The following is a 26,518-nucleotide window of genomic DNA, read 5'->3' as shown; positions in this document are numbered from 1 at the left end:
ACCCACTATATAGATTTCAGAGCCCACCAATGAGTTATGATGTGCTGTTTGAAGAAAAAAAAAATGCTGCTCATTTTATAAATGGAGAATCTGAGAGCTAGAGAAGTGTGATAGGTTTTCTAAGGCCACATAGCCAGGTAGTGGCAAAGTGGGGCTAGAACCTAAATTTTAGGGTTTCTAGGCTGGAGCAATTTCCAGGAATGGTGAGAATGATTCCTCCTATTTTTACCATGCCAAATGAAAACAAAACAAAATACCTTTTTAAAAGTATTTCTGATACTGGTGAAAATAGCAGCACATTCTGAATTTTGCCTAAATGTTTTTCATGGTGCCTTGATTTGTACATGAATTGAGTATTGCTCCTTTTTTGTTCAGACTGTCCAAAATTAAAGATACAGTGAAGGCAGAGGCTTTGGACCCAACACATGACGTGGCAGTGGCATTAATGTGAAACTGTCCTCCTTGGGAATACAGCCGCACTCTCCAATAGGAAGTTGGTTGTTAAGACCAACAAAACCTTTTGAAGAGTTAAGGTGATTTTCAGCTTGGTTTGAGGAAGAATTGTCTCAAGTCTTGAATTATAAAACCAACCAAATGTGCCTTCCATTCAATGTGCTGCCCTCTCTGAACACCTTATCAACAAAGATAACCTTTACAAAAACAAAATCTTTTTATTCTTTTGAGAAATGCATCTCTCCTAAAAGAGCAGAGTTATCAAAAGTAATATGAGGCAGCAATTTCGAGGTGCAGTGTTCTGTGTATGTGTAAGTGCATTCCTGACTAGCTTGTGCATGGAATCCCACTTCCTCATGGATGTTTCCAAATGTAATTCAATCACCAGACAGTTGACAATAATTTGGCTCTAAGTGAAAACAACAGCAAAAAATATACCTAAAAAGCAATAAACTTTGCAAAAGCATCACTTTAAAGGAAAACTAGGAAGAATCCAGTTTGGAATTTATATTTTATTCTTAGCACCATTGTCAATGAGATGAATTGACTGAAATCTCTATAAAATGATATTTTGTGGGACCAAGTTTTGTGGGACCAAGGGCCTAGATTTATATTTCTAGCTGAAATCCAAAGTGTCTTATCATTTAACAGTAGTCTTTTGCCAACTGAGCTAATTGTCCCTTTGCCAACTTGCCCTGAAATTTGTCACATGCAGCATCCAATGTTCTACCACCAACAGCACTAGTCAGTTAAATAGAATCTCATAAAGTCATAAGATCTAGCTGAACTGTGTTAAGATTCTCTAGTATAAGTCTGAAAATCACAATGTTCTTTTAGGGTGTCAGAGGTTATACTGGTCTGTAGAGAAATCATTCATGTTTTTGGCATTATTTGATAACCTAGCATTGTGAGGGGGTGACTTGCTGAACACATTTCGGATAATTTGCAGTTTTGAAAATCCCCTTGAAATGCTAAGAATTGTTTTCTAGTCCTCTACTTTAAGTTTTTTTTTTTAAGATTTATTTATTTATGCATACAAGAACTGGGGTACAGGCCAGAGGTGTGGGGGGTGGGGGTGAGAGGATTCACCAGACTCAGGTGGGGAACAGAACAGGCAGACTAACTGAAATACGCTGCTGAGGGGAGCAGCAGGTGAGTCAGGAGAGATCTGCTGCACCATGTGGGTTAGCTCCCTGGCAGGGGATTGAACTCATGCTGCAGTGGCTGCCGATAGCTTCATAGGCTGCGTCTTAACCCCTCGAGTCCCCAGGGAGGCCCCTCTAAGTTCTTGATTATCAGAAAAGCTGAGCATTGAGAGGAAGGAAAATTAAGATGGGACAGGGCCTATGCATAGTTGAGCAGAGACTGGGAACACTAGGGCATTAAATAGACCCAGGAGGGAGGGGGTAAAGGCACATTTCAGGTTGAGCTTTGTGCTTCTGAATCTCTCCTACCTTTCTAGGCTCTGCTAATAGCATGCCATCTGCCATGTCCTCTTCACAATCTCTGTGCACGTTGACTTCTTCTTCACCTTTTTTAAACCTCCCTTTCCTTTGTCAACCAAGCCCATGAATCCAATATGTTTTGGTTAGACCAAGCTTATTATCTCTCTTCCATATTTTATGTCACAATTTATTCACACACACTCAAAGACTGCAGGTTCTCTTTCTCTCCCTCTCCCCAGTCCCACTGCACATTCATTTGCTTTCCAAGTCTTTTTTTTTAATTTAAATTTTATTTTTATATTCCCCATACAATTACAACCCCCTTATTTTGACCCCAATCCCTCCCCTCCCCGCCCCTCACCCCCCATAGAGTGTCTCTGGTTCATAGTTGTTTGTTGATTTTGATATTTTCTTTCTTATAGTTATTCATTTTCCTGGTCCCTTATTTAAGTTTTCTAGATTCCTGCTATGAGTGAGACCATCCGGTATTTTTCTTTTTCTTTCTGGCTTATTTCACTGAGCATGATCCCTTCCAGCGCCATCCATGTTGCTGCAAATTGCATGTGTTTATCTTTTTTGAATGCTGAGTAATATTCCATGGTGTATATGAACCACATTTTCTTGATCCAGTCATCTATTTTGGGGCATTTGGGTTGTTTCAAAGCTTAGCTATTGTAAATAGTGCTGCTGTAAACATAGGGGGCAGGTGCTCTTTGGAATTGATGTTTCTGTGTCCTTTGAGTAAACACCTAGGAGTGGAATTGCTGGATCATATTGCTTGCCAAGTCTTTTTTGGTGTTCCCCCAATTAGGAATTTTCTCCTTTCCCACTTTTATCTTATTTCCAGTCAGGCTTGGCTCTGAACTGTTGTGGAAGGCTCATTCAGCCTCAGTTAGAATTAATCATTTGCTGAGTCCACATCACTTTCCTTTATCTTAGAGTATTTATTGTTGTTTGTTCTTTAATATCTTTGGGAAGATGGAGACCACATCTCCCTGATGTTTTATTCTTTGGGTTTAGCACATAGTAGGTACTCTGTAAAAGTTTGTGGAATTAATATAGTCATGAATGTATTATATATTATATATTATATATGTATAGACATATACCATATCTACCTTTCATGGACACTTTTTATGTCTTTGAAGCTGTGACTTACATATGTGTGTATTGCTGAGAAGGTTGTTTGGAACCATCAGTATTTAGGGCATGCTTTTCAAATTAGGTGCCCTACAAGGAAAGTACCATCTGGTATTGCAGGCCCCTTCTGACCCTGAGATTCTGTGACCTTTTGATTTCATTTAGAGATTTTGTGGTGTTTGTGGGGCATAAGCCCCACAAAATCTGGGAGCCTTGATGTATAAATGCCTTTATTAAGTCCTATCAGACAATTTGTTGTTGAAAGTGATTTTCTCATTTACTTGCAATTTTACAAGGTAAACTTTCAGAAATATAGTCAATCACTGAAAAGTGGGCAGCAAAAATGGCAGAGTGAGGACCTTTGAAAATTCTATCATAGCAATGCAGAAACTGGCAAGATAATCAGAATCATGTTTTTCAAAACAGCTACATTATGGTAAGTATAGTAAGCCTGTCCTGTGCCCATCCCTTGCATTCAACTCTCTAGTAGCCTTGAAAATCCGCAGTCTGCAATTGCAGGGAAAGCCAACAGCTTGGCAGCCACTGGGGGCCACAGAATAGGGTTGGAGCTCCTGTAATGCCTCATTCCTAGAGAATTGTTATTATTTGACTGTCTGGTGGTTTCCTGGAAGACCCCAACTGCAAGACTGAATTTACTTGCCCTGATTTGGATCTGTAGAAAAGTCTTTCCTAGAGATTTTTTTTTAAAAAACTTTGGAGGTAATTGATTAACTTTGCAGCTGCCAGGGGCAGTAGATAACCCAAACTTAAAAAGAAAAGCTGGGGAATAAGATGTCCATAGAGGGTTTGAAAAGTTTGGGCACATCTTTTGGGATCCAGAAGCCCACCTACATGATCAGGGCTGTGTGTATCCCAGGGCTGTGCATATGCTCAGGCACGACCTAAGAAGATTCAAAGCTATTGTTCTGCTCTTGTGCTTTGCGTCAGCACAAAGGGAAGACTAAGCATTGTCAACTGCCTGACCGAGTGTTGAAGGCATGCTCCAACATGTGCACAGAGTCCTTGGTCAAGACTGGTTCTAGGAGTTTAAGGAAATCTTTGTTCAATTATTAGCTGACCACTAAGCTAACCCAGCAGAGACTTCAGTGCAATAATTATTGTTAAGTGGAACAGGCCGAAGTCTGTTGTCCATAAGACCTCATAGATGCTAATTCTTGGTCTATCAAGCTGCAGTGTTTATAGTTCTGCCTGTATGGTACCTTTCTCTTTCAATAGGATGAAAGTGCAGGGAGCTCATATGTGACTGATGTCTGGTTTGTTAATTTTTAAAGGCAAAACAAAAGTAAGTAGTTTACGAAAATATTTTGTAAAAAAGGATTTCTGTTAGAAGTGATTCTGTTGGAAATCAATTTCACTTCTGTACCCCAACCATGTCCCAGATTACTTGTTAATCTCTTGAGTTCTCCATGTGGAAGACCTATTCTTGTTACCCAATTTAAGGGGTTCATCCTTGGAAGTACCCCAAGTACCAGTGCAGACTGCCTCCTTAAAAAGGGCTTGAAAAGGCCCTTAAGGCCTCCCCGGTGGCACAGCGGTTGAGCACTGGGTTGCGAAGTAGCCCGCGGCCTCTGCAGCGCCGGTTCGATACCCAGCTGCTCCCCGCCCACCGGAGGAGGGTCCCGCATGGCGCAGGAGACCTCTCCTGCCGCCCGCTGATCCCCTCAGCAGTGTACTTCGGTCCTTCTGCCTGCTCTGCTCCCCGCTCTGGCTCTGGTGAATTCTCTCACCCTCCCGCGCTTCTGACTGTACCCAGTGCATGTATAAACAAAACAAACAAACAAATAAATAAATAAAAACATGCCTCTATTTAAAAAAAAAAAAAGAAAAAGAAAAGGCCCTTAAGGGAGGGCAAAAGTGAGACAAAAAAGAGCCTCCCCTGGTGGCGCAGGCAGTTGAGCGCAGCACAGCGCTGTGAAGCTGTCTGCAGCCTCTGCAGCACTGGTTCGATCCCGGCCAGCCGGCGAGGCTGCCACATGGTGCAGCAGACCTCTCCTGTCTCACCCGCTTCTCCCCTCAGCAGTGTATTTCAGTCAGTAGTCAGTCTGCCTGTTCTGCTCCCCGCTCTGTCTCTGGTGAATCCTCTCACCCTCCCATGCCTCTGGCTGTACCCCATTTCTTGTACGAATAAATAAATAAATCTTTAAAAAAAAAAGTGAGACAAAGGAGTCTTTGATGATTGAATAGTGGAGGTGCTGGGTGGTGCCGGTCATCCACTCGTGCTTGAAGGTAGTTCATGCTTCCTCAGAAAGTGGAGGCTCAACTCTCTTCCCCTAGGGGGAGATTTTAGTAAGCTAGAGAATTGTCCACCTAATGAGGTTGGCATGAATTTCAGTTCACAAGGGAATAAACTGCACATGTTCCAGGTTCTTTATGGCCCTGTGGGCTGTTCAAACCGGATAGGGGTGATTGGAACCTGGTTATCAAAATAAGATAGTTTTTAGTTATACATTGCTGCCTTTGAGTAAATCAAATGGAGACAGCTTAGCCAGAGGTTATTGTCCTTGAGTAAATCACATCAGACCTCTAGCAGCCCTGATCTAGGGGCCAGTTTTCAAAGAGTATTGCTTTCAGTAAATCAAGTATTCTTATCCTGCTGAGAGTTAGTAATTAGTAGTATTAACTCTTTGCTTCTCAGTGTGTTGAAACCGCAGAACTTTCTTAACCATTTGTTTCCCGGTTCTCTGAGGTCCTGGTTTCACAACAGTCTTAACTCTCCAGCCTCCCCCACTTCCCCCCCCCCCGTGCCACGTGTGTGAGCACCCCATGTTATTGCTCCTTCTGCTAATCTCGTCTGTTCTGGCTTTAATTTTTTCATCCATGTATAGCTTGGGACCGGTTATGACTTGATGCACTGCATTCTGGAAGTCTGTCTTCTAAGAGGAGAATCAGGAAGAATAGAGGCAGTAATGACCTTCTTGCTATCCTGAGAGGGGCTAAAGAACAACAGAAAATTATTTGGCTACCTTTTTGGTCAGACTCATCCTAAATGAAGCAGCGTGCTTCTCACAGGCTTTAAGGGGTTGTGCTAATTTGACTGGATCACTGGGCAATGACTCATGGACAGGGTTGGCAATAGAGAAATGATTTCTTTTCCGGCCAGTACTAAAAAAAGGACCCACGGCTTATACGCATACATGCTGTACATGCATCTAATATCACCCTTCCTCATCCCTACCAGGACAATGGCAGAGAGGCTACCTCTTTCTCAGACTCAAGCTATTTATTTCTGACTTTCTCTGTCTAGGTGGCACTGGATATTCGTTTTAACCTGATTTCTCCTGCTCGTGAGGGATAGCGCATAAGGTGGGAAGGTACACAGTGTGATTTGTGCCACCTCGGCCCACCACCCTCCGGGGATGGCCTGACCTGAGTGATCATTTTTAGCCTGGTATTTCCTGGCCATGGGCCAGGGGCTAAGGCCAGAGGCAGAAAACCCAAGATAGCACAGTCTCCTGGGCGGATTCAGCAGTGATGAGTTTTCACTGGGGAATGACAGACTGTCTCATTTCTAACTTCTTTAGATTTGAAATACTTCTGAGAGTGTAACCTTAATGATTAAAACATCTTGAGGAGAGAGGCTACTTAAATCCCTGAAAGACTGGACTTCTGTAATATGTTTCAAGAAAGGCAGTATCCTTGGGTAGCTATTTCTAAAATAATAACTTCAAACAAATTGTAATTTCAGTTTGTTCAAATTCTACAAATATAACTTCAACTTCCAACTAAGCATTTTGAGCAGGTGAACCTGTTTTTGTGATCAGGTATGACTCATTTATATTTAGGAACATGTATTTATAAGAAAACAGCACACTCCTATCTTAGAATACAAAGCCAAAAGAAAAAAAAAAAATATTGTCCTTACAAGTGAGTTAAACGTAGCCCTCAAAGCCATTTACACAAGAAGTTATTTTCTTAGGGTTCATAGGAACTGCTCTGGGGGAGTCCCTGTCACTACACAAAAGGGTTCCCTACTCCCACTGAGCTTCCCTTCCTATAAGGGGCTGGAAGGAGGTGTATCTTGGGTGTCTTAGCTTTGAACTTGAAATATGGTTTCTTACAAAAATAGCACCATAAACTGTGAAACATAACTGGTTACAGGTTAAAATGGGTTTTTGTGGGCTGTCTTGGAAACTTACTAACTCCAGGGTTATTTCTCTCAGAAAATTTTATAAGAGAACTTTTGAGATAGGATCCTTTCTTAACTCGGTCTTGACTCTCTTAGCAGACCCTTTCTCCACAAGTGGTACAAAAGTGAATTCTAACTCACCCCACATTATCTGGTCATGAGTTCTGAGTGTGGCCTGTGAACTTATGAAGTTTAATGACATTTTATTCTGTTACTCTATCTAAGATAACCATAGTCATTTGTGAATTCTAAGAACAAGTTATATTTCTCACCAGCCTCAAGAGCCTTCTCTGCAGTCATATGTGAATAAAATGGCAAATAAAATTACCATGAAAACATTCAGTCTCCCAGCTCAAATATTACATTTTCACAGTTATATAATCCCTCAGACTTGACACAGTCCCTTCCAAGCCACTGGCTGCTAGAAACTACACAACACTCCCTGGACACAGATAGAAGTTAGGTATGCAGGTACCTAGGAGAATCTAGATAAGTGACTATTTACAAAAAAGGCCCCAGGGGTTAAAAAGGTTTTGAAATAACTCGCCAAATAATTATTCAGGGATGATGCCAAATAGGACCATGAGAAAGCAAAGGTCAAAAGAGGTGGTCAAGAAGAAATCCCTCTACTAAAGGGTTTTGAGGCCTTGTGAGTGTCTTTGTTCCTCAAAGAAAAGAATTTGCTTCCCTTAGATTGGAGCCAATGACCTTTCACCTTCAGGACAAAGGTAATAATCACTATACCACAGACGCGAGCCCCCTATGTTATATTTCACTTACTTTCCTTTCCTTTCAGTTTTATCCAAGTATGAAAACCAGATTACTATTTTTGCTGACTACTTAGAAGATTTTCCAGATACAGATGAGTTGGTATGGATCTTGGGAAAACAACATCTCCTTAAAACAGGTAAGGTTTGGTAGCATTGGTCTGTGAGAACCGAAATGTGGTGGGTACCTGATTAAGGTCCTAGGTGTTTTCCTGCTTTGGTTGGCAGAACATTACTTTCATAACTGTTCATTCTGCTCCTAGGCAGATTTAGCTTGTAGCCAAAAGGGTTTAAATCTCACATCCCTTGCTAGCACGTGCTCTTTCCAAGGCCCTGAGAGGCCCGAGCAGTGGGTTCACATGCTCGTAGGTATTTGCACAACTTGAAAAAGTATTTCCATTCCTTTCTTTAAAGGAGAACCCCTGAATTCTATAATCCTTGGGTTTCAAAAGACATGGCCCCACTCCCTGTGTCATTATCCAGTATCTCGTCTTTGATGACTAGACTACCTACTTCTAATTCCTCTCATCCTTTTCTATCTGCCTTAAAGTCACTGCCACCCAGGGTTCCTTTAAACATCCCATGGCTGTCAGAAACATTATCAGACACTAAGAGGTCTTGTAGTTTTAGATCTTTTGCTGACTGCAGCGCTGTCTAAATTTGTTCTGATTTCATATAGAACTTTTAGCCACTATAGCTAGATGGAAAAGAGACTTGAACTTTTCTTTCTTACCCTCACATTTTTATAGATTGGGAAAGACCTTTTTACCTAAAAGTGCTAACAACCCAGCACCCAGATAAATCCTGAGCTTGGAGACAGGCAACTCTGAGATTTGTATCTGTTTGAGCAACCATCCTGTCCAGAGGTTCTAGCATGGAGGGAGGGACTGAAAGAAGCTGAACAAAAGGCAGGAGAGGAAGTTGGGCATTTTCTATCTTCTCCTGAGTTTGGCTTCATCATTTTGATGGGTAAGTCCTGATCAGTGGAGATAGCCCAGGGCTAGCAATGAAGGTCCTTTTATATTCAGATTCTTCACCTACCTTAGGTCACTCACATTTTCTTTCTGGATCTTAACTCTTTTCTCCCGTGCTTAAAATGAGGGTACTGGAGATGATCTCTACTAGTTCTGCATTCCACGACAACAGGAATCCTGGGTTACCAGTTATGTCCATATTCATGGGCATATTCATGGGCATATTCATGGTCATATCTGAATATGGGAAATGCCATTAAGTTGGGAAATGCCTTTCAAAGTGAAATAGTTATAATGTTCATACAATGTCCCCCAGCTTTTCTAGCATATAGGCAAGCTGGAAGGCACAGAGATTATTAGAGATAGGAGTGAGTAGTATGAACATTTGAGAGGAAGTTAGCAGCTAACATTTATTGCAGACTTACTGTGTTCCATCCCATCTAAACACTCTCCATGTGTTAGCTTGTTGAATACTCACAATTCTAGAAAATAGGTACTCTATTCTTCCCATTTTACAAATGAGGAATCTGGAATTCAGACTGGTCAAATAACAAGATCACACAGTTGGTAAGAAGCAGAGTCAGGGTTCAAACCCAGGCAGAGTATGATTGCAAAAGTCTTACTCTCAATCATTATCCGTCTGCTTCCTATAATGTGCTATGCACTGTGGACATGATGAAGAGGAAAAACCCAGACAGATAGGTTTCGAGGGAAGGCAGGAGAGAAAATGGAAACTACAGGCTAAAATTTAATTTCCTTTTTTTCTTTTAAAGTGTAATGGCTGTTAGTCCTATGCAAAATATAAATATGTATATGTTGTTGAGAAGGGGAAGGGAGAGAGAAGACTAAGAAAGACAGAACCACATAGAAGTATAAATGGGAACACGGAAGCCACACTTGCAGCCACAGTAGTTGATTTGTCATAAAATACAGGAAAGCAGGTTTTCAAAAGAGACGTAAAAACATTTGTGATATTACTCATCCCTTTAGATTACAAATGCCAATTGCACTAGGTGGTATTGATAAACTTCCTATATACTTAATTTGCTTAGCAGGGTCAGCTCCTTTTCAGTTAAACACAAGTGTGTGGGCACACACATCCACCCCTAGTTTTAGATGATGGACATTGGGTACTGATGAGAGATTCAACCATCTTTATTCAGGGGGCTCGATGCCTTGTTAGCGGGTTATTCAGGATCTTTGCTTTTCCCATTCCTTGCTGTTGGCCAAAACCCCAGTGTACGTGCCTGCCAGGACCATGGAGCTCAGTAAAAAGGAGATAGGAGCTACCTGGTATTGGGTGAAAAGGGTCAACTGTATGGTAAAAGGATAGAGTTGGGCTTTTAGTGGTGAACTTAATGTAGTGTAGACACATACTGATTTTCAGTCATGCATAACTAAAATTTATATAATGTTATAATGCACTGTCACCTCAATTTAAAAAAAAGCAGCAAAACATAGGTGTGGGGGCCACAATAAAAAAAAAAATGGTAATGATGTGACCCGATGCAGATGTTGGCTAATGCCAAGGTGGAAATCATTTTGCCATATTAAGTCAACATGCTGTGTACCTTAAGTTAAAACAGTTTTGCATATGAATTATATCTCAGCAAATCTGAACAAAAAAAGAGAAAGAAAAACATAAGTGGGAAGAAATGCTGAGATTTTTGGCTAAAATGAGATTGGGTTTCCACTGAATTTCCCTAACTCTCATAACAACGGCACTTACTGGTTATTTGAAAATGTTTGCTGCTGGCTCAGAAATCAAGGGCTTTTATCTTTAGATGGGATCTGGTGATTTAATTTTAATTTCCTATTTAATTACAGAAAAATCTAAGCTGTTGTCTGATATAAGTACTCGTCTATGGTTTACATACAGAAGGAAATTTTCACCAATTGGTAGGTATATCATTTGTTGTACTGTGCTTTCTTATAGATAGCTTGCCTGAGGTTATCAGTGACTTCACAGAAACCTCAGAATTATTAGCTCACTGTGGTAAACAGTTTGATTTAGGGGAATAGTTAAGTCATATTTTATCTAAAGTTTCACTGCTAAAGGTCTTCATCAGGTATGGTTTCGTGGTGCCAATGTGTAATGCCTGCATACTTTCGAGCTCCTTTTCCCCACCAAGTGTTTTGACACCAGATAGTATTGCTTGCTTTAAGAGTAAGGAAAATGTCAAATACATTTTTAATTTGGGCAATATCTATTAAATTACAATCCACGGCTTTGTGGAGCTACGTGATTATTAAAGACAATTGCGCCTTGAAGGAAAGAAAATAATTCCTTTGATTTTTTTTTTTCCCTGTGAAATGAAAGCAACTTGCCACTGGGAGATGAATTATAGTGGATTCCCTTGGAACTAATTCTATGCTGTTACAGTACCAGCTGCTGTCTGGAACAAAGGACAGTTCAATAAACTAAGTAAATAGGCTCCCTCTAGAGAAAATTTGTAAAATGTTTGCAAGTTGCATGAATTGTTTGTAGTAGGATGGCCTTGTAGGAAAAGATTACCAAACTCAAGTGGTGGAAGCTATTCTCTTAAAAAGGAAGGCTGTCTGATTGATTTTGATGTGAGATTCGACCTAGGGACTGAAGTGAAATCAATCTTTCTGATAAGTACCCAAAAAATGAAGATTTTTGTTTGTTTGTTTTGCTCTCCACAGAAAATACTAGAGCAGTAAAACAAACAAATGGACAGTCTTTAGTGCCCAGTGGTTCTAAACTGTTAACTTTCTCTGGGTGAAGAGAACTTTGTAAGGCTGGAAAACTTTTGCAATTCAACTCTGAATGTTTTGGCAATAGATGATCTCTTCTTTATGTGGGCCTCATTGCATCTTTTCCATCTGACCTATCATCCCGCCATGAGTAAGAGCCCAAGGGCTCCCTTTCTGGCTTGCAAATTGGTCAGTCCTTCTTATTTTCACGTAGTAACTCTCCTTCAGTTCTCACAACAAAAGAAAAGGTGTGGCCACCATGGCCCCCTTCTCTTAGAAGGCCGATGAGCCCCTTAACATTAGTCTTGCAGGATCATGCTTATAGCATGCTCTTACATTTCCTTGTTGGGAAAGGAGAGAAATGAAAGCAGAGTGTGTCCTCTGCCATCCAAGTTATCTGATTTCATTGGTACCTTGAAAAAGGATATTGAGCTCACCCTGGCTATATCCATGGGATTTTCATTACCTCAAGTGTTCTTAAAATGGAACCTGTTATCCTATTTCATGTATTAACTGGTTTTGTGCCTTTTAAAGATATGGTACATTTCTAACTTATTAATAGTATTTTACATTGTAATCATACTCATGACACCAAATATTTATATCATCCTCAGTAGGTTGTAGAACACATTCAAAGATGCTCTCTCATTTAATTATTAGCATACCCCCTGATAGGAGGCAGGGTATGTCCTATGATCCTCAGTCTACAAATGGGACTTGGATTAGGTAACATAGCTAGGTCTTCTAATACTTAATCTGGGACTCTTTCTTCTATTTGACATTGTCCTTGCTGTTTCGGTCTTTGTGGTATGTATTTGGAAGTGTAAGTTTTCTGGATCCCTTTGTTCATTTTGATGATTACCTTTGGTAGCATTTATTCCTTAGCTAAGGTAAGGCTGCCTTCCCAAAGAAGTGAGCTGTGTAAAGCCAAGTTTGGTCAGGCAGAGGATGACATGGCATGAACTAAGTGTTAGTAGTCATACATGGCAGTCATCCACCAAAACTGCATGCAAACCAAGACAGTCTCCAAGCAGAAGGCATCAGGTTTTTGTTCACATTTTTGTTTTGTCTTTGGCCATAGAAGGCTATCTGATTGATTTTGGGTAACTCATTTTGGGTAACACAGCATTCTGGGTAACAGCATTATTTTTGCAAGTTCCACCCTATATTCAGACCCTGTGTGATATCTGGCTATACCTCTTGCCTCTTTTTTCATTATACATGTGTCATCTTGTCTTATGTGATTCACAGATATGCTGGTGTTTCGAGAGAGGGCAATTTAAGGAACTTATATATTCAATCCATCCATGTTTCCAACAGGGGGAACGGGCCCTTCGTCAGATGCTGGCTGGGGATGTATGCTACGCTGTGGACAGATGATGCTGGCTCAAGCCCTTATCTGCAGACACTTGGGAAGGGGTGAGTTGAATTTGTTCTCTAAATTGCCTCAGAGACCTCTGCAATAACACTTAATGCTGTTGGGTTTAGCATTGATGCCGAGATTTAGGGGCACTCATTAACAAAGCTACAGGTCTTAAAGTGCTCTCTGCAACTTCAAGTGTTAGGCTGACAAGCCAACAAAGCCTCTCATGAGAAAAAAAAAAACAGCCGGCATTTCCTTGTGACTCATCAAGTCAGAGAATTATTTTCTTGGGATAGAATTGAACATTGAGGCAGGTGTGCCATTTAGAGTTTCCATCTTTGCCATTGTTCGAGTGAGTCCTTAAGCAAGTCAGATAACAAAGGGAGCAGGAAGAAGGGTGTGGTGGTTAAGTCTGTTTCTTGACCTCATTTGAAATATCTGCCTGGTGAAGGATGTAAGTGACCTAAAGGAAATGTCTAATGAGGGAGTTGGCGCTATTTTGGTTTGAGTCCACTAATGATGTCCATTAGATGATGAAGGAATCCTTAAATTAGCTTCCTTGGGAGACTGATGCATTAAGAACCTTCTGGTAATTGTTGCTGGAACTCTTGAGTCTTGCTTCCTAAAGACATGTGTGTGCTCCCTTGTGGGTATCTGTAGGTTGACCTTGGCTGGAGGCCAGTTTAGGCACTTGGGTGAAAGTCCACTTTGACATGGGAATGAGAGTGAAAGGACACCTATGGTGAGGCTGGACTGCTGAATTCATTGGCTACTGCTCCCTGAGACTTACAGTGAATGAACTGTTGCTCCCCACCCCCCTTCCACCCCGTCCCATCTCACAGATCCTACTACAGTTATCAAAGAAGATTGGGGAAGGGCCTAGGGAGTTTCAGGGATAAATGCCTTCCTTTCAGATTTTAGGATATCCTATGCCTGCTTCCCCTGGGTAGTAGTAGTAGTTTCAGTCTTGTAGATGAGGGAACTGAGCTTCAGAAATTGAGGTGACTTGCCTGGGGAGAAACAGATCTAAAGCATCAATTTAGGAAGGGAATACAGATCTTCTGACTTCTTGTCCAGTGGTACACATACTTCTTAGTGAAGATCTGTTTTACTGTTTAACATTCTCATTTGCAAAACACTTCAAGATGATTATTCTGGAAGTGAATGTTGTGGAAAGCAAACTGGAAAAAAAAAAACCCACAGTCAGCAATCTAGATTATTTTAGTATAAATGCAAGCAACAGGAAGAATTTAGAGATAGACCCTGTAGCTAAGATGAATTAGAAGGTGTCATTTTGTAAAGAAGTATGTTGGCATGTTTCCTATTCAGTTATTTTATAACTGAGGTAGAGTGTGCACTTATCACTGTCGTCAGTAAAAATTTATGATACTTAGCAGCCGACTAATCAGAATTTCCCCAGAGTTGGATGGTTTAGTAGCTTAAAAAAAAAAGTTGGATGCAGTTCACTTTCTGAAGAACTATGCTGCTATGCTGGATACGAAGTTTAAAACTTGGGTTTCAGAAATTCTAGACGCAAAGAGAACTGAAGACTCTGGAGATAATGGCCTTTGGCTTCAAGTATATTTCAGTTGTGAATCCAAGCTCTCTCCAAAACCTCAGGAGAGATATTTATGGCTTGGAAGCAAAGTTAGCCTCAGAAATCAGTCCCATTAGACAGGGTTCCAAGAGCTGAGGGAGTGGGAGGAGATTATGGAGGATTTTACAGTTGTTCTCAGTAAGCGATAAGTAGCCTCTGTGTGATTGGGGTCAGGCTTGGGGGGCTGTGCTTAAGACACAGATAAGGAATTCCTAAAAATGTAAATATTTTGGTTTTGATCATAAGGAGACTTTGAACACCTGATAGCAATAGCAAAGCTATTTGTTTTTCTAAAACTCAGTGTGGGCTTTTTGAAGGTTGTGTAAAAAGGGGAGTATGCCATTTTTTGAAAGCTTCCTTAGTTGTGAATTGTGTGTATTCAATGGTGAAACATTGTGTGTCAGAATAGCACTTCCCTCCATGAAGCTGTTGGCTGTGCTGCTGATACATAAGGACAAAAGCCACCTCTGTCTGTATGGAGATGAGACACTATGGCGTCTGGGTGATACATGGAGATCCTGCCGGATTTTGTGGTGACCTGTTCACTGAATAGCTGGCCAGAAAGGCTTTTGTCACACTCTTTTTTTGTATAATATTTATCCAGCCCCAGCCCTTGGACTAAGTCAATTCCTTGGTCAACTGCTTGTTTTGCTTTTGCTTTACACCCACTGAGGCTTTGAAAATAATCAGTGTCCAGATGTCTTTGTCATCAGAATTCAAGATACTTAGGAATGTTCTAACTTGATCCTTCCCGCCTTCTAAAAAAAAAAAAATGGGGAAATGTGGAACCAAGCTTAGCTGAGGTTTTGCCATTTTGTATATCCTCCACCTTGATATGTTAGTCCTTGTCCTGCCGCATTCCGGAGATAGTTTCAGCAGTCACAACCCTCACTCCACTTGGTGACGAAAAAGCAGACCACCCCAGCCACCAATGAGGGCAGTCCTGTCCATAAATGGGACAGCATCTCTAACCGTCCAATCAGTTTGAAACTGTAACCGCGCGCGCCCAAAGTGCCTTTGTAGTAGCCAATGAATAATTGCCAACTTCTTTCAAAGTTCCCGCCACTCGCGACCCTATAAGATGTCCCAGCTTCCTCTGTTCGGGGCTCTCGACCTCTGCCGTTGCATCAGTGCGTGTCGAGGGCCCGGTCTCGAGCCCGTATTAAACTCCTTTGTGCCCTTGCATCGGTTGTCTGTGTCCTTGGGGGCTGCACTGGTCGACGTGGGCACAACATAGTTCAAGTAAAAGTGCAGAGTGGTAATAAACAGTTATAAAAATGATTCTAACTCATTTTTCTCCCTAAAAAAGACTGGAACTGGGAGAAGCAAAAAGAACAACCCAAAGAATACCAATGGATCCTACAGTGCTTCTTAGATAGAAAAGACTGTTGCTACTCTATCCATCAAATGGGTAAGGTCACAAAGCAGTAATTTAAAGGTGATGCCTATGCTTGCTCCTGTCATCCCCTGCTTTACATGTGGCACTGTGAAGTTGTCCATCTGCTCAATTATTTATGCAAAAAAAATTAGGATTTTTGTGGCGTTCTGGAAGACCTTTTGCTAATGTGTTTATTTTTTTTCTCCACATAAAAACAGCACAAATGGGTGTAGGAGAAGGGAAATCAATTGGCGAATGGTTTGGACCAAATACAGTTGCACAGGTGTTAAAGTAAGTAAAAGAATCTGGCATTGACCTAATTCTTCTGTCTCTTATGCCTCCCTTCACCACTGACCCAACCTCCCATAACTTAACTGCTCTTGCCATCCTATTAGGCCACCAAAATATCTGCCATTTTTCTCAGACAGTTCTTTGAAATGTGTAATCTATGGGGATATCTGTCTTGGTATATCAGAATTGGAGTTACTGGTAGCCAGAATATGCAGAGGCGTCTCAGGACTGATTTCATATTTTCCACTGCAGATTGGTGCTCACATGCCAGCAGCCAGCAGCCTGAGCCTGAGGTCGCTCTGAAGTCCAAAAGTTCATACTAAGAGGGGGAGGTAGAGTCAGCCTAGGCATGACATAGACTCCACCCTATATAGTATTAAAATAATTCAGTCATTCATCCATGCATTCATTCAGTCATTCATTCAATATTTACTGGGTACCTCTACTGTGCTAAGTGCTGGATGTACACAGTCCTTGCTTCAAGGAACTCACCATGTTGGAGAAGAAAACCCCAAGAGAATCTTGAAATCAGTTTGTCCCGTCTTTGCAGATGCATGCTACCCCATCATGGTATTTTTGCAGTTATCCTGAATTCACCTCCCACAACAAAAGGTGAGGTGGGGAGGCCAGAACTAATGTTTTGGAAGCGAATGGGATGAGTGGCATTAGCACCTACACCTGCAGGTCACCTCCCCTGTTGTCACTCTCCTTCCTGACCACCTATCACTGAGTGAAATTTCCAGGATAGTGATCATCTTTGTCTTGTTCACTACTGTAATGATAGCACATAAAGCATCCTGGTATGCATAAGTGCTCAATAAATATTTGATGAATGAATGAAAATGGCAGCCATAATGGGGCTGGCTTCAGGCACCAGAAAATTGAAACCATGTGGCTCCTTTGGTGTCATGTGCTTCAATTCCGGGGCCCTCTGGGTCACGATGATGGGACCTGCTCCATGCAAAGGACAGATGGGCCACTGATTCAATGCTCAGGTAGTCTTCAGAGAACCAGAAAGTTTTGAAATATGCTTACGATGGGATAGTCTGAATTTCTTGGGAACCCAGAGAGTATCTTGGCTTTATTGCTTGTGCTGACAGTGCAACCTCATTGAGACCACTTGCTTGCCTTTGACTGTAGTCCCTTTTGGGACATCCCTGACTCTGCTGAGTGAGGATCTGGTGGTCTTGGGAACTGTTGCAGGAACCCAGAGTTGAAAATGTGGACGATTAGAATAGTTGTGCCCCATCCCAAACCCAGTTTGAAGTGGTTTTTAAATGACATCTTTCAGCACATGCTTCTTTCTTGTAAATGTTGAGGTTCCCAACAACAAATGGAAGAATACATTCTTAACGAATTAAAGTATGTTCTGATGCATCATGATTATTATCAATAACAACAGTTGATCATGATAGTGATGTCATTACTATTATTTTGGGGAAAGATAATGCATTAAAATGAATGAAATGAAAATATAATGATAGTTAACCTCTTCCTGGGAGCTACTGTGGTTTGGGAGAGAGTGCTTATTCTTTTATTCAGTGAGACTAGGCTTTACAAAGGAATCCCAGAAGGAGCTGGTTTAAATATGTCTTCTTGCAAACTGGTAAGAGGAGAAGATAAGGGACAAATAGGCATGGGACTTTACTTAACCTCAGGTAATCTCTCTTTTAAGAGGGCTTTCTTTCTTATCTCTGCTGAAGTCATGCAATTCAGTGTGCTCTCTCTTCAACTATTAACCAGTAAGGCCCTGCACCCAGGCTATCTGCAGCCCAAGTGTCCTGAATAGCATTCTCACTGCAGATGGGGAGGGCTGTTCCTGGGGCTTATGCTCTATATTGTCAATGCTTCTCTCTCTCTGTGTGTGTGTGTGCGTGTGTGTGTATGTGTGTGTGTGTACATCTATATGTATATATGATCATGCACATGTATGTATATATATTAAATATTAATGATAATTTCCTTTTTCAAAAAGAACAGTAAGTCAGAATGTTTTTCCTTTAAGAAATAAAAAACATGGGGCCTCTCTGGTGGCCTAGGGGTTAAGTCACAGGGGTATCACCACCACGGCCTGAGTTCGATCCCTGGCCAGGGAGCTAACCCACATATGGCACAGCAGAACTCTCCTGTCTCACCCACTGTTCCCCTTAGCAGTGTATTTCAGTAAATCCACGTGTTCCACTCCTCACTTTGTCTCTGGTGAATCCTCTCATTGCTACCTCCCCCACACCTCTGACAAACACCCCAGATCTTCTATACATAAATAAATAAATAAGTATATCTTTAAAAAAAGAAAAGAAAAGAAAAAGCAAATCTCCTGGGAGCAGATGTGTTGGTAACTTTTCTGTTTCACTCAGTAGGAGTAGCATTTTTATGAGATAGATTTTTTCATTTTGCACGGCACGGCCTTCTTCTCAAAGTTTAGAAACGGTGATTGTGCATTCTCAAGGTCCCTGGACACAGAATGTTCCAGAGCTCAGTCAAAGGAGTCAGAGCTGACCAGAGCCCCTGCTTCTCTGTGACTCAGTGTCTGGTGACTTCAGGAACACTGGGCATATATTGTAGCTCTTCTTGCTGATAGTTCCCTCTTCCCCAACTATGACTTCATTGTATGTTGTTTTGCAGAAAACTTGCTTTATTTGATGAATGGAATTCCTTGGCTGTTTATGTTTCAATGGATAACACAGTGGTCATTGAAGATATCAGTGAGTCTCTGGCCTGTTTACCTCCTGGTTGATGGGTAATGAGGTCCTTCCTCACCATTCAGAAAGCTGTGGGGAGGGGTGGAGAGAAAAAGAGAGGAGTGACCTGGGCTTCCTGCAGGCATGCCATGAGCTGGGCCCTGGTAGGGGAGGGGAGGGCCCTTCAAGAAGAGGGTGTCATGTGAGGTCTTTCTTAGTTTTACTCTTGGATTATCCCCTAGGGCTAGATACCCCTAATTTAACCAGCTCTCTTGTCTTCTCTTTCTAGAAAAAATGTGCCGTGTCCTTTCCTTGAATGCCGATCCAGCCAGTGAGAGCCCCGCTGACTCTCTGAATGCTTTGAGCCGGAGTAAGGGCTGCCTAACCTGGAAACCCCTGCTGCTCATTGTGCCCCTTCGCCTGGGCATAAACCAAATCAATCCTGTCTATGTCGATGCATTCAAAGTAAGTTGCACCTTTTCCCCAGCCCATTGCCGCCTGCCCATCACACCACCATGTGAGCACGGAGATCCGTGAGCAGCAGTCCACAAGTGAGTTGAGAATCTTGCATTCTCTTTCCCTCTAGGAGTGTTTTAAGATGCCACAGTCTTTAGGGGCATTAGGAGGAAAACCAAATAACGCCTATTATTTCATAGGATTCTTAGGTAAGAAAAGAGGACTCACAAGTAAGTCATGGTGGGTTAGGGGAGGGTGGGCAGAAGGTTTGCACGGGAGATCAGGCAGTTCCAGTTAAGGGCCCTTGTCTGGCCTGGAGATGCTGTGGTCTCTGGTCCGCTCCCTCTGTCTCTGACCTGATCTATGGAGAGTGACACTTCTGTGTACCTGCTGGAGAGCAGAGTCTCTTTCAAGGCCTCCACTTCCTTGTCCCTTGATAAGATGTTTCCATGGCTGTTTTCCCACTGGACTACCAGGGTCACAGCATTGCTTCAGCACATCTCTCTCTTTCCTGTGGAGCCCAGGACAGCGAGTTTTCACTCCCCTGACCTTGCTGATCCCCCTTTTATTGGGACTCGGGCATTCAAGCGAGGCACATTCTGTGGCTTTCTACACCCACACATCTGGGCCTGCTGGATCATTGTTCTGAGCCATGACTGGGTGGAAACTAGAGGGAGCAAAGACAGGGGTATCCCTTTTCTGATAGTGGGGCTAAGCCTTCCAACCATTAACCTCCTAATGTGGATCCTAACAAGCAGTCCGGCCTTCCCTGCCTAGGGTGGAAACCCTGCCACCCTGTGCACGAGCTGTGACCAGAGACATTTAAGGCCCTTAGCATACAATGTGAGCTAACCTAATGCTTCTTAAACTTGATTGTGCACACATACCTTGAGAGCCTATTAAGATGCAGGTTCAGCTGGTCTGGGGAGGGACTGATGCTACTGGTACAACACACCATGCTTTGAGTACCAAGGGCCTAGACACTGGTTAGTGCTGAAAACCCAGCTAAGGGAGTGATGCCGCTAGGGCAATATGGTACAGGACATCTTTCATGGGAGTGGAGTGGTCAAAAACTGGGCCTCAAGGAAGTTATGAGCTTAGATTGCCAAGGAGAGCCTTAAGTAGGCAGGGAAGAGGCAGAGCAGATAGGGGGAAGAGCATGAAGGGTGTGCAGAGGACAGGGTGAGATGAACGCAGTTGCCCTCCCCCAGAGATTTGGGAAGGTGGGGTGGGGTGGAAGCAGACGTATCTGCTAGCTGTGTGACTGCCGGAGGAGTACCAACTCTTTTAGTCTTGGGTTCCTTAGATGGAAAACAGGGACAACACCTGATTCACCAAGTTGTCATCACAGTACATCACACAGCAGAGAGCCAGGCTTGTAGTACATGCTCAGAAAAATGTGGCTCCGTCCTGCCTGACCCCAGCACCTCTTTCCTCTGCCAACTCTTTCTTTCCTCACAGTTGCTGGGTGCTCTCTAATACTGCCATCTATTGGTCTATCATAAGAACTACAGCTTGATGGAAAATCAGGAAACCAGGGAGGCTTTTATCAAAAGTACAAAACCCAGTATTTGGAGTTATATAGATTTAGATATCTTCTGTTTCTAAGGTTTGGTTCCCGTGAACAAAAATGTTGCAAAAACCGATTGTTTTGACTTGAGTACAAGGTTGAAAAGGGATGGAAAATAATTTGGGAGGAGCCTCAGTGAATGGTGCATGTGATCCCTGGGCTCCCTGGCCTCTCTTATCCCGAATTATCAGAAGGAATTCAGCAAGCTGATGTAGCCCCCCTATTTCCTGAAGCCGCTGGGTAGGGGTGACTATTGTGGAGTTTGCCTGTTCATTCAAGTGGTGTGGGCAAGCCTTAGTTCCTAAGACGGAGGTTCGTATAACACCCATTTGGCAATTAACTTCCATAAACCCTTTGTTCAACCTTCACTTGAGGGCCTAAAGTCCCCCCAATTCCACTTTTCTGTCTCATTTCCTATATGAGGTTGAGGGATCCAGACTGGTCGAATGTCTGAATGAGGAACAGATGAAAATGACAGAGAACTAGTGTTTTCTAACAGGTGTCTTATACCAGGTATTCTACAAAGTTCTCTCTTTTTCATATTCTCTCTCTCTCTCTCTCTCTCTCTCTCTCTCTATATATATATATATATATATATATATATATATACACACACACACACACATAGGTATAATTACAACATCCTCTATGAGGCCAGGATCCCATCCCATTTTGGCTATCTCTTCATCCCACAAATGTTTTCTGAGGGTCTTCTTACCCACTAGGAAACTGGGGGAAACTCTCAGTGTGGGAGACCATGGCCAGGGGAAGACTGGCTATCAGATCTTACTTGCTTAGAGGAGATGTTTGTCCCTGCACTAGATGTTGCCACCTGGAGGCCTGTAGCTTGAACCCTGTTTCTGCAGGTGCTTGAGCAGCCTGCCTCTTCTCCTTGGGCCTCATTAGGGATCTTAGTTTAGTTCCTACAGTGTTTCTAGGACATTTTACATCTTTTGCTATATCTCTTTTAAGCACCCTCAGAAATGGGACGCCTGCACAGTTCTTCTTCTACTACTACTACTACTACTGCTGCTACTACTACTACTACTACAGCACACACACCCCCACACCCACACACCCCCCCCCCACACCCACATCCATCCTACCCATAGAAAAAGGCCAGGATCAGAGAGAACACACTGCTGTGACTTTCTATTTTCTTGTGCGTCCTTTTTTCCTCTTACCATCTGTGATCTTAGGTTGGCTTTCTTCTATACATCCTGGTTGTTGCTCTTCATTGTTATTTGAGTTTTTTTATCTCCATATACTCTTAAACATATGTTTATAGGGAAATGCTTTTTGAGTATAAGCAAGATACTGCTATGACCACCTTGTGTTTGTATTGTATTTTAAGCATTTTACAGAGGTGAAATCTTCTGGGTCTTATAATGCTCTGTGAGGTCACTGGGCCCAGTGACCCCAGCTTAAAAACAAAAAAATTAAGACGGAAAGTGAGATCAGTGTTTTATGCTCCATCTTTGAGAGATAAGTGAAGCTTTTCATCAAATATCAGAAATACATTCTTTGCCATCAGCTGTGCCCAACACAATTCTGGACGCCATTCCTGTGAGGGCCTTCCAGGCCTCCCTCTCTGTCCCATCCTCCTGCTGCATGAATATCTTTCCCTGGTTGCCTGACCCCATCTAGAACACAGAGGCCCGCATAGTCCTCAGGCCTGGACAGTGAGGTTGGGGGGGCCCGTTAGGTACTCTTACCTACTCAGTGTGCCACTGATGAGCATAAGAGGGAGTCTAGTGCTCTGAATAACAGATTGCAGTACAGACTCTATTATCCCCAATTCCTCCCAGGTCATTATTGAGCTAGATTTTTTCAATTTAATGAAGCATGCTATTCTTCCATTTGTCAAAGGTGATCATCTAAAAGTGAATTTTGCCAGGGAGGTCTGTCTGTGCTGATTTAATGTGAGCAAGGCAGTATTTTCTGACAGGAATTACTAACTTGCTGGCAATGACTAACTTGCTGGCTAATCAAGACTGGAAGTCAGCAACTTGGTATGTCATCGATAGCAGATCAGCATTTCCATTTCTTTCAAAAACAGAGGCCTTTTCCTTTCCCAGTTAATGCTCTCTGGCCATAGGTCTGAGAACCAGTGGTCTGGAGCAAGATGCTTTCCAATGTTGAAAGATGCAGGAAGCTCCCTAATGGCACCTGAACTCACGGCCTGGTGCTTCTACTTCCCACCTCTTTGCTACTGCTGCTCACAGAGCCTGCCATGTCATCTGTGGTCTCTCATTCCCACCTTTCCCCAAAACTGTCACTTTCTGTTTTTGGACCTGAACTCTGAGGAGATGTAAATGCTAGGGCAAATCTTCTCATCGAATGACTGGGTTTGGGTGTGGGTGGCTGCCTTTAAGCATGCGCGCCCTGCTTCGGGCTTTCTGTCATCTCATTCTCATCGTCACCAAGGGAGGGTTAGGAAAACCAGAGCGCCTCCTCCCAAGGACAGCGGTGGGGCTGGGGCCAGTAGTTCTTCGAAGGGTAAACGTGTGTCATTCAAAACAGGAGATGAACTCATTTTCTTGGACCCTCACACAACCCAGACCTTCGTTGACACTGAAGAGAATGGAATGGTTGACGACCAGACTTTCCATTGCCTGCAATCCCCACAGCGAATGAATATCCTGCACTTGGATCCTTCTGTGGCACTGGTGAGTTTCTGAAGCTTGGTTGAGCCAAGAGATATGCTGTACCGTGGTACAGAGCAGTTCCCTGTGCATTGCCCAGATCGCTAGCTAGGGTGGCAGTGTAGCGTAGTGGGGAAGGACCGGACACTGAAGCCAGACTGCTTGAGTTAGAATCTACACCCTGCTGCTTACTGGCTATGGCCTTAGGAGGAATCTCTTCACCTTTCTGAATCTCGGTCTTCTCATCCATAAAATGAGCAAAGCAATAGTTCCTTCCTTGTAGGGTTGTATGAGGTACACTGTGTGTAAGGCGGTTAGCACAGTGCCTGGCGTAATGTAAGCAGTCTTTACACATTAGCGTAAGTGTAACCAGCCTTCCCCTTTCTGTCTTGCCCTCTAATTACTGCCATCTAGGGAGAAGGAATAAGTGGGACATAGCTAGGGAGGGAGAAGGGGACGAGACGCACTGGGTGGACCGTGCCCATTCGTCTGGGCACACAATCCCGGAAATGAGGTTTTCCTCTGAAGTGTGACTGCTGTCTGCACATGCTGAGTTCACTGCCTGTGAAGTAGCCAGGGGTTCTGAGGCCTGTCTGTATTCTCTCTTCCACTTTAACCCAACTGTCAAGGTATCAGTGACCCAGGGCTGACATTCCTCCTCTTGTTTTGGACCATTCTTTCATTACTTAAGGCTGGTAGAGGAGGAAGGAAGCTAATGATTGTCTTTATTCTAATGGCTAATTTCCTTAAGGTCAAAGCCATTTTATTAAATATTTCCTCTACCCAAATATTTCCATGTGGCTTTTGTTTGCTGGCTTAATTGGCTAGTCTTTTTTTTTTTAATTGAGGTAATATTGATTCACAACACTATATAGATTTCAGGTATACAGCTTCTCATCGCAATAGCTGTATAAATATCACCAAGGACTTGAGTATTCATTATGAATGTTTATGCTTATGCATTGAATGTCTCCAGTATGTGGGGAGAGGGATAGGGAGGGACAGTAAGCAGCCTTCCTGCTTACTGGGAGATGCATCCAAAGAGAGGTCTACAGTACAAAAGCCTGCCTCAGTGTCCCCTGACCAGTTCTAATTTGTGTTCTTTTCCTTCTTTCCCCTTTTACCCCAAGGGATTTTTCTGCAAAGAAGAGAAAGACTTTGATAGCTGGTGTAGCCTTGTTCAAAAGGTAAAGATGTATGTTTTTCTCAGTCTTAAAAAATAAAAGTTATTCAGTATGGTTAATTATTAAGATTGTTTTTCATAATTACATAAACCTAGCCTGATATGAAATTATTGCAAGAGAAAGAAACTAAGATGTGGAAAATTGTACATAACTTTGGGGAGGACCAAAGAACCTTTGTTTGAAATATGCTTAGTATGTCAAGTGAGTATTTTTAGCTACTTAATATTCCATCTCTTTAAGCCTACAAGTCATAGGAAATGTTCAACTAATATTCTACCATTTTAATGTAAAAGTGACAGTTTCATATAATTCAGCCTAAATGCTCCCTCTGCATCCATATTCTGTTCATAACACTCAGATGGTTGAAGAAACTAAATTATGGTTGAAGCAACTAAACTATGATTGAAGAAACTAAATGACTTCTCTATTTTGTCTTCTGCTTACAGCTTAATATATTCCATCATATTTTAATCGGCCTGCCTTTCTATTAATTGTCATAGTCATATAAAACATAGGTGCATGCCACCACTTAAATACAAATTGCAAAAATCTGTGCAAATACTGAAACAAATTGTTCTTTTTGGTATCTTGTATAAAAGGCTATTTATTATCTTGCTGGACCACCAATCTTTGTATCTGCCTCCCTCCTCCTCGGCTTCTAACATATGCCAAATTTGTGGAAGACATTGAGCCATGCTTGTTGCAAGAATGAAGGGAAACCATAGGGAGTAGTTTAAAGAGCTCTGGATGTGGTATCAGGAGACATGAGTTCTGTCTGCAAAACAAAGGGATTGGAGAGATAGGTGTCCAGAACCTTTTGTAAGTGGAAGGAGGGAAGATTTTTCTTCACAAGTCAACAAATGATTAACACTAATGTCCCTAGCTGAATCTGAAGACGCGGTTTATAATTAGCTATGACATAATGGAAATGTATTTTCTAAAGTGAAATTGCATGCATTTTAGAATGTAGCAAAACTGTGTGGAAATAACATTTCAAATTAGAGTGAAATTTTTCTGATATGACTAAGCCATTTAAATGAGGACATACACCCTAGTGATGAACTAAAACCGAAGCTACGCTAATATGTACTAAATAGTCCCTTGGGTCAGATTCAATATGATTGACCAACATTTCTTTGGCCAACACTTAAGGAAGATCTCACCCCTAAAAGTGAGTTGGACCCATACAGCTGGCATGTAACGTGAGCCTCATGACGGAGCGTGGGGAATGAGTACTGGCCTTCCAGTAGTCGCTCCTTCCAATGTCCTTTCTTCCTGACCAACTGCATGTGGAATTGAAAAGTGCTGGATCTTCAGATGGGTCAATTCGAGGATGGGTGTATTTGCTAGGTTTTGATTTCACCTCTCAATAACTAGTCTATTCTTTTAGGATTTGGGGTCATAGATTGCCAATAATACAGAAATGTAGTGACTTGTAGTGTTTACAATGGTTTCTGTGTCTCCTCAGGAAATTCTAAAGGAGAATTTAAGGATGTTTGAATTAGTTCAGAAACATCCATCGCACTGGCCTCCCTTTGTTCCTCCAGCTAAGCCAGAAGTGACGACCACTGGGGCAGGTAAGCTATCAATCGGGGTGACTCTCAGCCAGCAGACCCACATGTAGCAATTATTTTGTGAGACAGAGGTGACTGAGGCTCATGTGTTCCATGGAATGTAACATTTTCTAGTGGGTTGGACTGGTCAAGGGA

The 26,518-nt window shown here is 42.3% G+C and overlaps 1 protein-coding gene across 1 annotated transcript in view; it reads left to right on the top strand.

The window, feature by feature from the left end:
• The window catches only part of ATG4A (autophagy related 4A cysteine peptidase), a 52,061-nt gene that overhangs the window by 23,277 nt on the left and 2,266 nt on the right, over positions 1-26,518 (top strand). The window contains exons 2-12 of the mRNA XM_037512090.2: positions 7,982-8,092; positions 10,754-10,825; positions 12,965-13,063; positions 15,914-16,015; positions 16,201-16,273; positions 18,899-18,978; positions 19,244-19,419; positions 19,541-19,619; positions 23,504-23,649; positions 24,756-24,812; positions 26,278-26,386. Coding sequence (XP_037367987.1) covers positions 7,982-8,092; positions 10,754-10,825; positions 12,965-13,063; positions 15,914-16,015; positions 16,201-16,273; positions 18,899-18,978; positions 19,244-19,419; positions 19,541-19,619; positions 23,504-23,649; positions 24,756-24,812; positions 26,278-26,386 — 1,104 coding nt within the window. The remainder of the gene's footprint in view (positions 1-7,981; positions 8,093-10,753; positions 10,826-12,964; positions 13,064-15,913; positions 16,016-16,200; positions 16,274-18,898; positions 18,979-19,243; positions 19,420-19,540; positions 19,620-23,503; positions 23,650-24,755; positions 24,813-26,277; positions 26,387-26,518) is intronic.

This window comes from Talpa occidentalis, unplaced genomic scaffold, assembly GCF_014898055.3.
Source record: "Talpa occidentalis isolate TD23 unplaced genomic scaffold, MPIMG_talOcc4v2.1 talOcc4.15, whole genome shotgun sequence".
Taxonomy (NCBI): Eukaryota; Metazoa; Chordata; class Mammalia; order Eulipotyphla; family Talpidae; genus Talpa; species Talpa occidentalis.
Note: the sequence above shows the minus strand (reverse complement) of the source record. Positions and strands in the feature narration are given on the sequence as shown.